At 46.3% G+C, this 13,277-nt stretch overlaps 1 protein-coding gene across 2 annotated transcripts in view; it reads left to right on the top strand.

The window, feature by feature from the left end:
- The window catches only part of LOC117526798 (adhesion G protein-coupled receptor L1-like), a 144,950-nt gene extending 131,673 nt beyond the window's left edge, over positions 1–13,277 (top strand). For both annotated transcript variants that reach the window (XM_034188870.1, XM_034188872.1), the window contains 2 exons: positions 10,706–10,726; positions 11,048–13,277. In XM_034188870.1, the coding sequence (XP_034044761.1) occupies positions 10,706–10,726; positions 11,048–13,008 (1,982 nt within the window). In that variant the 3' untranslated portion in view covers positions 13,009–13,277. The remainder of the gene's footprint in view (positions 1–10,705; positions 10,727–11,047) is intronic.

Here is a 13,277-nt window from a genome sequence, read left to right as displayed (position 1 = left end):
GGTACACAAAAAGGCAGTCCAAAAAGAGCAACAGTATCAAAGGCATCAGGCAACAAGGCATGGTCGGGGTACACAGGCAGGTAGTCAAAAAACCGATGAGACAAACAAGCAAGGCAAGAGAGCAAGAACTGAGCTGGAAGGAAGGCACCAGGCACATCGATCTGGTGAAGAACAACGGCAAACAGTGAAGCTAAAAAGCATCCAGGTGATTACTACAAACCAAGGACAGGTGTGCAGAGAAGCTCCCAGAACGGGGCGTGGCCAGACAGAGAGAGAGAGACACCCACCACCAAGAGCCAAGAGAGAAAGACAAGAAGAAACAGGACAAAGAAAACCCAAGCAGAAAGACAAAACAGGAGACAGAACATGAAAACAACCTAACCACCCCAGAATCTGACAGTAGTTAATTATGGAGTTCCACAAGGTTCTGTGCTAGGACCAATTTTATTCACTTTATACAACCCCTGGCAAAAATTATGGACTCACCGGCCTCGGAGGATATTCTGTTGTTTAATTTTTGTTAGAACAAAAGCAGATCACAGACAGGACACAAAACTAAGTCAATTTCAAATGGCACTTTCTGGCTTTAAGAAACACTATAAGAAATCAAGAAAAAGATTGTGGCAGTCAGTAACGGTTACTTTTTTATACCAAGCAGAGGAAAAAATATGGACTCACTCAATTCTGAGGAATAAATTATGGAATCACCCTGTAAATTATCCATCCCAAACTAACACCTGCATACCAATCACATCTGCTCGTTGACATTGACCCTAGTCATGAACTTGACCCTATGTATCTTTTTTGCAAGGATGTTTTCACAGTTTTGCTCTATGGCAAGATTGCATATCTTCTTGAAAAATGATTTCATCATCCTCAACATCAGAAAAGTGTCCAAAATATCAACGTAAACTTGTGCATTATGTTGTGTGGGCCGCCAGAAGAGGAGGTACTGCTGGCCCACCACCAGGGTGCCCCTGTCTGAAGTGCGGGCTTCAGGCACGAGAGGGTGCTGACACCTCCCAAGAGCGGCCGGGTTGACAGCTGTCACTCATCGGCTATGACAGCTGTCACCAATCATCTGCGCCTCACCCCAAATAAAAGCAGGACGACACCTCCACCACGTCGCCGAGATATCGTTCTTCCAAGGAGGTAACTCTCTCAGCCTGAGAATTCCTAACGTTGTTTTCAGTCGATACATTGTTGCAGCTGTCTTCCCGAAGGACCGGCGTATGCTGCGACTGCTTCGCTCTGCATTCCGCCAGATAAGTAATTAGACAGGAGCTGCACGAGCGTGTGATTAGAGGTGAAGGTGAAATAACCACCATCCTTGTTACGGGTGTACACACACCCACACCTGACTGTTTTTGCTCTTCGCCAGCAGTACCAGATCCGACACGCGGAGACGGTGGCCACCTGGGGGACTCGGGACCTGGCGGCTCCAGTATCCTCCTGGTTCAGTGGCGGAGGAAATCGTGTGGTTCCGGTTCTTCTCCAGACAGACGTCTCCTATCGTCGAGCCTGCCCACATGACACCTTTATTAATTGACTTTGTATTCATTCTGTAATCTGCTGTGTGTAGTTGTGGCATTCACAACAGTAAAGTGTTCAAATTTAACTTCTCCGATTGTCCGTTCATTTGCGCACCCTGTTGTGGGTCTGTGTCACTACACTTTCACAACACATTTATTGATGATGTAATGACAGCCATCTCCCCAGTGCCTTTACCTGACATGCAGCCCCATATCATCAATGACTGTGGAAATTTACATTTTCTCTTCAGGCAGTCATCTTTATAAATCTTATTGGAACGGCACCAAACAAACGTTCCAGCATCATCACCTTGCCCAATGCAGATTCGAGATTCATCACTGAATATGACTTTCATCCAGTCATCCACAGTCCACGATTGCTTTTCTTTAGCCCATTGTAACCTTGTTTTTTTCTGTTTAGGTGTTAATGATGGCTTTCGTTTAGCTTTTCTGTATGTAAATCCCGTTTCCTTTAGGCGGTTTCTTACAGTTCGATCACAGATGTTGACTCCAGTTTCCTCCCATTCGTTCCTCATTTGTTTTGTTGTGCATTTTCGATTTTTGAGACATATTGCTTTACGTTTTCTGTCTTGACGCTTTGACGTCTTCCTTGGTCTACCAGTATGTTTGCCTTTAACAACCTTCCCATGTTGTTTGTATTTGGTCCAGAGTTTAGACACAGCTGACTGTGAACAACCAACATCTTTTGCAACATTGCGTGATGATTTACCCTCTTTTAAGAGTTTGATAATCCTCTCCTTTGTTTCAATTGACATCTCTCGTGTTGGAGCCATGATTCATGTCAGTCCACTTGGTGCAACAGCTCTCCAAGGTGTGATCACTCCTTTTTAGATGCAGACTAACAAGCAGATGTGATTTGATGCAGGTGTTAGTTTTGGGGATGAAAATTTACAGGGTGATTCCATAATTTATTCCTCAGAATTGAGTGAGTCCATATTTTGTTCCTCTGCTTGGTCTAAAAAAGTAACCATTACTGACTGACTTATAGTGTTTCTTAAAGCCAGAAAGTTGCCATTTGAAATTACTTTAGTTTTGTGTCATGTCTGTGATCTGCTTTTTTTCTACAAAATTAAACAACTGAATGAACATCCTCCAAGGCCGGTGATTCCATAATTTTTGTCAGGGGTTGTACATGCTTCCCTTAGGCAGTATTATTAGACAGCATTGCTTAAATAGTCATTGTTACGCAGATGATACCCAGCTTTATCTATCCATGAAGCCAGAGGACACACACCAATTAGCTAAACTGCAGGATTGTCTTACAGACATAAAGACATGGATGACCTCTAATTTCCTGCTTTTAAACTCAGATAAAACTGAAGTTATTGTACTTGGCCCCACAAATCTTAGAAACATGGTGTCTAACCAGATCCTTACTCTGGATGGCATTACCCTGACCTCTAGTAATACTGTGAGAAATCTTGGAGTCATTTTTGATCAGGATATGTCATTCAGTGCGCATATTAAACAAATATGTAGGACTGCTTTTTTGCATTTGCGCAATATCTCTAAAATTAGAAAGGTCTTGTCTCAGAGTGATGCTGAAAAACTAATTCATGCATTTATTTCCTCTAGGCTGGACTATTGTAATTCATTATTATCAGGTTGTCCTAAAAGTTCCCTGAAAAGCCTTCAGTTAATTCAAAATGCTGCAGCTAGAGTGCTGACAGGGACTAGAAGGAAAGAGCATATCACCCATATTGGCCTCTCTTCATTGGCTTCCTGTTAATTCTAGAATAGAATTTAAAATTCTTCTTCTTACTTATAAGGTTTTGAATAATCAGGTCCCATCTTATCTTATGGACCTCATAGTACCATATCACCCCAATAGAGCACTTCGCTCTCAGACTGCAGGCTTACTTGTAGTTCCTAGGGTTTGTAAGAGTAGAATGGGAGGCAGAGCCTTCAGCTTTCAGGCTCCTCTCCTCTGGAACCAGCACCCAATTCGGATCAGGGAGACAGACACCCTCTCTACTTTTAAGATTAGGCTTAAAACTTTCCTTTTTGCTAAACCTTATAGTTAGGGCTGGATCGGGTGACCCTGAACCATCCCTTAGTTATGCTGCTATAGACTTAGACTGCTGGGGGGTTCCCATGATGCACTGAGTGTTTCTTTCTCTTTTTGCTCTGTATGCACCACTCTGCATTTAATCATTAGTGACTGATCTCTGCTCCCCTCCACAGCATGTCTTTTTCCTGGTTCTCTCCCTCAGCCCCAACCAGTCCCAGCAGAAGACTGCCCCTCCCTGGGCCTGGGACTGCTGGAGGTTTCTTCCTGTTAAAAGGGAGTTTTTCCTTCCCACTGTCGCCAAGTGCTTGCTCACAGGGGTTCGTTTTGACCGTTGGGGTTTTTCCGTAAGTATTGTATGGCTTTGCCTTACAATATAAAGCGCCTTGGGGCAACTGTTTGTTGTGATTTGGCGCTATATAAATAAAATTGATTTGATTTTGATTTGATTTACCCCCCCAAGGGCCGACCCCCTGACGGCCCAGGAGCAGAAGGGTGAGAAACATGAAACTCACGCATAAGACCGGGGTCCAAAATGAACCGGGAGGGAATCCAAGACCGCTCCTCGGGGCCATACCCCTCCCAGTCCACCAAGTACTGGAAACCACGACCCCGCTGCCGGGAAGCCAGGAGACGCCGCACAGCGAAGACGGGACCCCCACCCACAAACCAGGCGGGAGGCGGACACAGGGGGCTTGAACGGACTGGTTTGAGATGACTGACGTGGAAAGTGGGATGAACTCTCATGGACCTAGTAAGATGAAGACGGACAGAGACAGGGTTATTGACCTTAGCAACCGGGAATGGGCCAACAAACTTGGGGGCCAGTTTCCGTGACACTCCACGAAGTGGCAGGTGTCGAGTGGACAACCAGACCCGTTGCCCTGGAGAATACGAGGGTGCCACCGATCGTTTACGATGGCCGCCGACTTGTAACGTAAGGAGGACCGCAACAGGGCCCTCCGGGCCCGCTCCCAGGTTCGTCTGCACCGCATAATGAGTCCCAGAGCAGAAGGCACAGACGAGCGCAGACCTGAAGAAGAGAACAGAGAAGGTGGATGGCCAAAAACGACGTGGAATGGGGAAAAACCAGATGAAGCAGTAGGCAGGCTGTTATGTGCTAGTTCAATCCAGGGCAATTGGGTGGACCAGGAGGCGGGAAACTGAGAGCACAGAATACGCAGGCCTTTCTCCAATTCCTGATTTAGACAGGTTTAGTTCAGTCTGACCATTGGTTTGAGGGTGGTAACCCGAGGTAAGACTAGACGTGACCCCAAGAAGTCGGCAGAACTCCCTCCAGAACTGGGAAACAAACTGTGGACCCCGGTCCGAGACTATGTCCTGAGGCAACCCGTGTATCTTAAAAATATGTACCATCAGGGCCACAGCGGTTTCTTTAGCAGATGGGAGCTTAGGCAGAGGAACAAAATGGACCATCTTGGAGAATCGATCAACTACTGTCATAATTACCGAGTTGCCCCCAGAGGGCAGCAAGCCTGTCACAAAATCTACAGATATGTGAGTCCAAGGCTGAACCGGAATGGGAAGAGGTAACAGAGCACCCGCGGGTGGACGCGTAGACGACTTCTGCATGGCACAGACGGAACAAGCACTTACATATTCTTTGACATCAGACAACTTTTTAGGCCACCAAAATCTTTGGGATATGACATACATAGTTCTTTGGGCACTCGGGTGGCATGAAAAATGACTGCCATGAGCCCATTGAATGACCTCCCCCCTAAGGGAGGTAGGAACAAACAACTCCATCAGGGCAATCCTGGGGAGTGGGAGTATTACCCAATACCAATCTAATCTTAGATTCAATGTTCCAGGTGAGGGTGGGCACGAAACGTGTCGGGAAGAATCGGTTCGGTAGTGGAAGTGGAGGAGGAGGTCTCGCCTAGACAGGAAGGTGCATCAGGTTTGCAATTCTTGGATCCCGGACAATAAGACAACACAAAATTGAACCGGCTGAAAAAGATGGCCCACCGAGCCTGGTGTGCATTGAGACGTTTTGCAGTGTGGAGATACTCCAGGTTTTTATGGTCGGTCCAGACCATAAAAGGCAACTGTGCCCCCCTCCAACCAGTGGCGCCACTCCTCCAAGGCCACGTAGTTTTGTTCGACAGCAGTGAGTTTTTTAGACAGAAAAGCACAGGGATGCAACTTGTTATCACTGGATCTTATCTGGGAGAGCACTGCCCCCACACCAATATCTGAAGCATCTACTTCAACCACGAACTGTCGAGCGGGGTCAGGGAGGAGCAGCACAGGGGCCGTTGTGAAATGATTTTTTAGGTTCTGGAATGCTTCATCACATTCAGGGGTCCACACAAACGAACGAAGAGAGGAGGTTACATTATGTAACGGAGCTGCTATCATACTGAAATTACGAATGAATTTGCGATAAAAATTGGCAAAGCCCAAGAACGTCTGAACGTCCTTGCGACACTTTGGAACCACCCACTCATGGACTGCGGCTACATTAGCTGGATCCATCTGAATTTGACCTTCAGAAAGCACAAAACCCAAGAACGACACGGTGGAACAGTGAAATTCACACTTTTCTGCTTTGACGTAAAGATTATTTTGAAGCAGAGTTTGGAGAACTCACCGAACCTGTTGAATGTGGGTCTCTAGATCAGGGGAGTATATAAGAATATCGTCCAGATAAACTAAATTAACGACAAAGGATACCGTTTTTTGATCGTGACGTCATTAAGACCACGATAATCAATACAGGGGTGGAGTGATTTGTCCTTTTTTCAACGAAGAAAAACCCCACCCCGGTGGGCGAGGATGAGGGACGAATCAAGCCAGCCGTGAGTGATTCCTGAATATATGTGTTCATGGCTTCACGTTCCGGCGCTGAAAGAGAAAACAGTTTTCCTCGGGGAGGAGTAGCTCCCGGGAGTAAATCAATGGCACAGTCATATTCGCGATGTGGTGGAAGTGTTTTGGCTTTAACCTTGTTAAAAACGTCTGCGAGATCATGGTAGCAGGTAGGGACCCCTTCTAGATCTGACTTATTTACACCAGAAGTGCTGGCAGACTTACTCGGACAGACATCATTACACGCTGGTCCCCAAGACTCTATTCTCCCATGAGACCAGTCCAGACGGGGTTTATGATGTTGCAACCAGGGGTGCCCCAGGATTACCGGGTGAGTCAACATGTCAAAAATATGGAAACTAATGAGTTCTGAATGATTGTCTGGAATGGTCATACGAACTGATTGAGTGCGGTACACAATTTGGCCTAATTTGCGACCATCCACTGCATGGACCACCAGGGGGCGAACAACTTAAGATGGAGGGACCTGGCAAGAGAAGACAACATTAAATTAGAATCTGCACCAGAAACAATAAACACAGGGCTGACCTTGGTGGAAGAATCAGATTTCAACTCAGCATGTATTACATTCTGAGAAGAGGGAATAATAGAGTTTTGACTCACCCGCACTACCCTTTTTGGCTGAGTCAATCAATCAGTGTTAGCGGAGGCTGTTTTACCCATAATCCCTTTGGCATCTGTGTGTGTTTGTTACAAAACTTCAGAATTAGTGTATTATTTAAAATTAAAAGATATGTGTTATATTTTAACTTTGTACAAATGACAGAATTGTCATTAATGTAGTTATTCTATACAGAATAATTTGATTTATAAATCAAAACCTTAAGTCAAAACTGCTTTATTTTCCAAGACCTCTGCCTCATGGCGGAACAGCTGCATGTGGTTAAGGAATAATGATTTTTTTTTTTGACAACCTGGTGGTTAAGCTCCTTTTGCTGCTGTAAAGTACATAGCAAACAGGAGCTTCAAGCAGGGGGCACAAAGACAGAAGTGGTGATTCATTGTTTGGGTTTGTGATTGTGGTTTTAAAACTCAATTTTGAAAGTCATCGGTTAGCTGTAGCTTCCGATAAATTTTTGGGTGGTTTATTGGTTTAGCTTTATAAAAGATAATTTTTCAGTTAGCTGGTTAGCTGTTATCAAAGCTAACTTTTTGGTTAGCTGTACCTACCACTGCCTGTTTGTTTAAACTCGTGTGCGTGTTATAAGCCCAAAATCACCAGAGTATGTAAACTTTTGATCAGGGTCATTTGGTTTGTTTCTGTTGTCATTATGATTTAAAAAGAATAAGGACAGTTGTTTGACAATAAATGACTTCACACAGCCACTAACCAGGAGTGAAAAAAGTTTTTGTGTTATCATTCATATTCTCTGAAAAATGGCCAAAAAATAAATGAAAATTCTGCCAGAGTGTGTGAACGTATGAGCACAACTGTAAGTGAAATTAATTGCAGACAGGTATTTGGGTGACAATTACATAAAATTTCATCTCAACAACAGTTCAGAAAATATATCAAAAATATAACCCTGACATCCTGTCCGGGTTTACCCCGCCTCACGCCTTATGACTGTTGGAATATGTTCCAGCTCCCATGGGCCTTAATTGGAGTAATGGCCCGGTCACACGGCATACAACGATTCCTGAATGAAGGGAAAAAAGTAAAAAAGTCACAAATCATTGAGAAAAGGTGGACGAATGAGCTTTATCACCGAATAGCCTGTGAATCAAAAGTGCAAAAGGAATGAAAGAGGAACAAAACAAAACCGAAGCTAACGCTGATCTCCACGCTTTAAATGAAATGTGCCTGGAGCCGTTGCTGGAGCAGTGTGTGTCTGCACCTCTGCATTCCAGGACTCGGCGCTGGGATGGAGCTCTGTAGCGCCTGAGTCCTGGAGAAGCAGCAAACACAAACGCATGATCGGACACACTGTGGAGATCTGTGCGCACATCGGTGGATCCACCTGCTCTGGTTCCTCATCCAGAACAAATGAGGGATCATCTCCTTCATCATCAGAATCCTCACTGTCTGGTTCAGGCTCTGATGTCATGCTGCGTGCTCTGTCTTGCTCCAGTTAAAAAAAACAAAACTGAAGCGCTTGCTCAACATTCATAAGATGCCTCATTTTTACAAAAAAAAAAAGCACCACCACACTAACCACACACGCTAATTGCTCCACCACAATTATACACAGTGCAAACATGTCAAATATTTCTCAAATCTCTCTAATACCAAACTCTAATCATGTCTGTACACCCGAAATGCACGCGTACTCAGCGTTTTTCATATGTCGTTGCATTCGTAGATTTGCTTGCAGCTGCGTATGTTTGCTTTTAATGTATGCATTCTGTCGTGTGTGCACTCAACTTGTGTGTTGAACTCAACTTTACAACTCACCTCAACTTTACAAATTGAGTTCAACATCCAGAACTTGTAAGAGCTCTTCGTGTTAAAGAGAGGTAGCAAGTGGACATAACTAAATGCAGCAGGATGTTTTAGAGTGTGGCCCTTGCCGTACTCATGCCTTTGTTTTTTGTTTTGTTTTTTTCATTGTAGAAATCCGCTCCATCCTTCCTTGTCGAGCTGGGAATATCAGATCACAAAGTTCAGAGTTCTTCTGTGTCACCCTCCCCCCAAAAAAGTAGAAAATATTACCACTGAAACTCGCAAGCAAACTTAAAACTGTCCATCTCTTGTTTCAGCATTGAAAGTGAGACAGAGGGGGAGGGAGAAATAGATGCTGTCTGTCTCTCTGCCTTTTTTCAAAACCCTGCTGTTTCTGATCACCGGCGCTGCGACTGTGTGATCAAGCAGTCAGTCACCGGCATGTGCGTGGGTTCAATTACCAATTCTGATCATGGACGCACAGGCACTGCATACGTGGATCAGACACACACACACACACAAGCTTTACCTTCTCTCCAGCTGATTCACTCTGGATGAATACATTCAGTGTTTGGATGTGTTGTAGTGCATGCGCACATACACGTGCACACAAAAGAACTGTCTTACATGATTTATCGACTCAAACATTCAAAAAAGAATTAAGCCATCTGTGATCAAACTGGGTTAACTGTTTTCATATATCACACCTCTGTGGTGAAAGCTGTTCACACGTGAATGTCCACTGCCGCTGGAACGTTTTCCACACTTGATGCTCAAAGTCTCGCTTCTGTAAACTGCCACCTGGTTTGCACAAACCGAGGCGCAGTTCGCTCTGCGAGATCGCTGCAAACGGCACGAAATATTATTACGTTGCGACGGCCCTCAGCTCCACAGAAACAAACAATGCTGATCATGCTCCTGCGAAGCCCCCCTGCTGCAAACAAATACATAGCCATCAATGATCATTTCAGCCCTTAGTTCCAGGGAAACGAGGCTGATCGCGCTCCTGCAAAGCTCCCCCCACTGAGAACAAATACCCAGTGATCAAGAATCACTTCCACAAAACTTTTGAACTGTCAGACTGAAAGGGCCAGCAGGCTCTTCTCTCTGCAGAGGGTGGAGGACAGCAAGCCCGTCAGAGTTCATGGACAGAATGCTGCAACTCCAGCTGGACTTTTTGTGCAGCAACTCTCTCTGGTGTGCACAGCACTGGAACAACACCACGATCATGGACTGCCGTGCGCTGGCGGAGGAGGCTGAGAAATTCTTCCTGGCCAGCCAGCACCACTGCATGACCACGGCAGCCCTCGCCACATGTGGCAGAAGCCCCACACCGCACACACCAGCTCCGCCACGGAGGAGCTGCAGCTCTCCTCCACAAAAGCGCTAACAAACCGGCTTCTGTACTGTGTGAAAACATTCAGCTGGTCGAACGATTCAAACTAAAGGCTAACATTACAAAAACTAAGCAAATAATAAGAAATCGTCAAGAATGATAGCAAAAAGAAATACGGACGAAATGATGTTTTCGGCACATTTGTTCAAATTTTTCAACAGTTTAAAAATCCTGACAAAGCACCAGCTGCAGGAATGAAGCTGCGTGAAGGTTAAATGATGCCAATGAAAGTCAACAAAAGTTCAGATTTCTTGTATCGTTTGGGCTTCGTTGCCCTTCATTAAGTGCCATTTGAGCGGGCCTTAAGCGGGTATGTACCCCTGGAGTCCACTTGGATCCCATGTGTACTGATTAGGATAGAGTAGAAATGTTCAGTAAATGCAAATGTTCAATAAGTGCAAATCATTGTCATTGTGTCGAGCCTCATTTTTAAAGCTTTAAATGTTTGTCTTCTGTATGTTTTATGACACTGTCCCTCTCTGTCTCTCTGTCATAATGTGGACCGGTAGGAACCTTCAGAAACAAGCCGAGTATGAGCCCTCTTTTACTGTGCTCACTCTAATTATTGAGTGCCACTTCCTTCTGCTCTGCAGTTCAAATCATACACTATCTGTGCAATATTTGTACGCAGCATCTTTACATAAAACATAACTACATCTTTTCCATGTGGCTACCTGTCATCAGGTTCTTGTTATTAAGTCTCACTAAAACCAGGGACCTTCCGAATATAGCTGACCTCAAATGTTTGCTCATCCATTCATGTGTTCATTCATATACTGTAAAGCTCATCATTTGAATCTTCTCTGCTATTGGTCTTTCTGTGACTGACGGCTGTGTGTATCTCTTAACAGAGGCTGGTGTGTCCCAAAGTCAGGATGCCTGTGGGTTAGACAGTGTGTGTTTGAATGGAGGGTACACCCCAAATACCTTCACCTTGCATGGTTTGGGGGCCACACCCGGGTCACGAGCTGGAGTCATAGGTAGCACTGATCTTCTGAGAGAGGGAGGAGTGACAATAGAAGGGGATGAAATGTCTCCCACCCTCCTCACTCCACACGGTGCCACAGAGATGGGCAGCGGTGCCGGAATACGCCGGAACCTGTCTGATGCAGCAGCACTGGAGAAGATGATCATCTCAGAGCTGGTGCAGAGCAATCTGAGGCCTTCAGTTCCGATGCCTGTTCCCCCTGAGCGCTATGGGAGCCTAGCAAGGATTCACCATCACGACAGGCCTCCTCTCACTCATGCTGCCACATTAACTCGACATGTACAGCAACCCCAGGAGGGCTGGGCTACAACCATGCAGCCAAACACACGACACAACATGCAAGAGGGCTGGACACACTCCAGGCATCACTCAAAAGACCCTGAAACACATTCCGCTACACGAGGGCAAGATCAAACACCACGCTTACAAGATGGCTGGTCACACACGCGTGCTAGTGAAGATTCGGAGTCTCATGAGCTGCTTAAGGACAGGGACAGGTTGCAGTTACAAGGCACCCTGGGTCGCAGCGGCTTCCAGGACAGACAACAAACGCGACCCCCTGATGTTCAAGTGCGACCCTACTCCACCCTCAGCCGCGCTCCAGGCACTTTGTCCCGCCACCACACCGGAGCTGACTCAAGCACAGGAGTGGACAGAGAGAGAGAAAGAGAGCGAGAGAGGGATCGTTACAGGGACAGGCCCCTCCCACCTCCTCCTCCTCCTCCACCCCAGGAGTCTGAGCCCCTGTACAAGGCTCTGGAAGAGCCACTCCTGATGAAACAGAGGGAGGGGAGCGTAGAAACATGGAAAGGAGGTCAGGACCGAGAGAAGGATGAGATGTTTCTCTTAAAACGAGATGGAATGACAGAAGACTGGAGAGCAGAAAGAGAGCTGAGAGGGAGGGATGAGTCTTTTGGCTCTCAGAAGAGAGATGATGAAAAGGAAGAATGGAGGAGTGGGATTGATAGAGTGAAAGATGACCCTCCTCTGCAGGACAAGAGGGATGGAAGAATGGAGGTATGGCGAGTAGGGGCGGACACAGACCACAAAGAGACTTTTATAACTCAAAAGAAAGACTTTGAGCTTGATGGATGGAGAAGTGGGATGGAGAGAGATCAAGATGGGTGGAGAGGAGGGACTGAACAAGACAATGAAAAACACAAGGATAGAGCGCTGGATGTGTGGAGAGGGGGCATTGACATAGACCAGGAGGAACCCTTCCTGTTTGACAGCAAAGATGGCAGCGCTGATGGGAAGAATAGAGGGAAAGATAGAGGCTCTCTTCGTTATCACAGTAACCAAGAGGACTCTGATAGCTTTGCTCTGCCTTTGACTCCTGATCTTGACCTTGATGCCGACTCCTCACCTCTCTATCCAAGAGATTCCAATCCCTCCCCACTCTACCCCAGAGACCGCCTTTCACCACCGCTCAGTATTTTCCCTCGAAGCTCTCCCCAGACAAATATCTTTGTTCCACGTGAAACCACATCACCTCCAAACAACCTCTACTCCCGTCCCTCCCCACAGGTGTACAGCCGAAGCAGCTCTCCTCCTCGCTTCTACACCCGGACCTCTCCACCATCCCTCTCTTACCCTGACAGCAGCCCTGAAGGGCAAGAAGAGTTAAGTCCCAGTGGCCAACCACAGCGGCCTGCCCTGGAACTGCCCTACAGTCTGGGGCGACCCCCTCTAGGTCCACGACCCAATCACTTGCAGACCTTCTACCAGCCCCCGCCACTGGCATCCAATGGAGAGGCGGGGTACTCACCAGAGCCCATGTCTGAGGGAGACGATGGACAGATGCAACGGGTGACAAGCCTGTGACTAGGGCGGTGGTGATCGGGGCATAGAAACCAGGGGGGAGGAGGAAGACGATGTTGCTAAGAGTCACTAAATTCTGATAAAGATATTATGAAGGATCATCATTGCATTTGCTGTGATGAGAACAACAGCAATGGAAGGTGAAGATGATGACAGTGACGGCTCCTCCCTGCTTCTATCTCCCGATCACCACAAGACTTACTCCCTTTTCATGTTTTGTTTCTGCTCTGACTGTAATCTCTCTTTCTTTCCTCCTCCTCCTCTTTCCCAAA

Source organism: Thalassophryne amazonica, chromosome 15, assembly GCF_902500255.1.
Source record: "Thalassophryne amazonica chromosome 15, fThaAma1.1, whole genome shotgun sequence".
NCBI classification, from domain to species: domain Eukaryota; kingdom Metazoa; phylum Chordata; class Actinopteri; order Batrachoidiformes; family Batrachoididae; genus Thalassophryne; species Thalassophryne amazonica.
The sequence above is the reverse complement of the archived record's forward strand: the minus strand, read 5'-3'. Positions and strand labels throughout refer to the sequence as shown.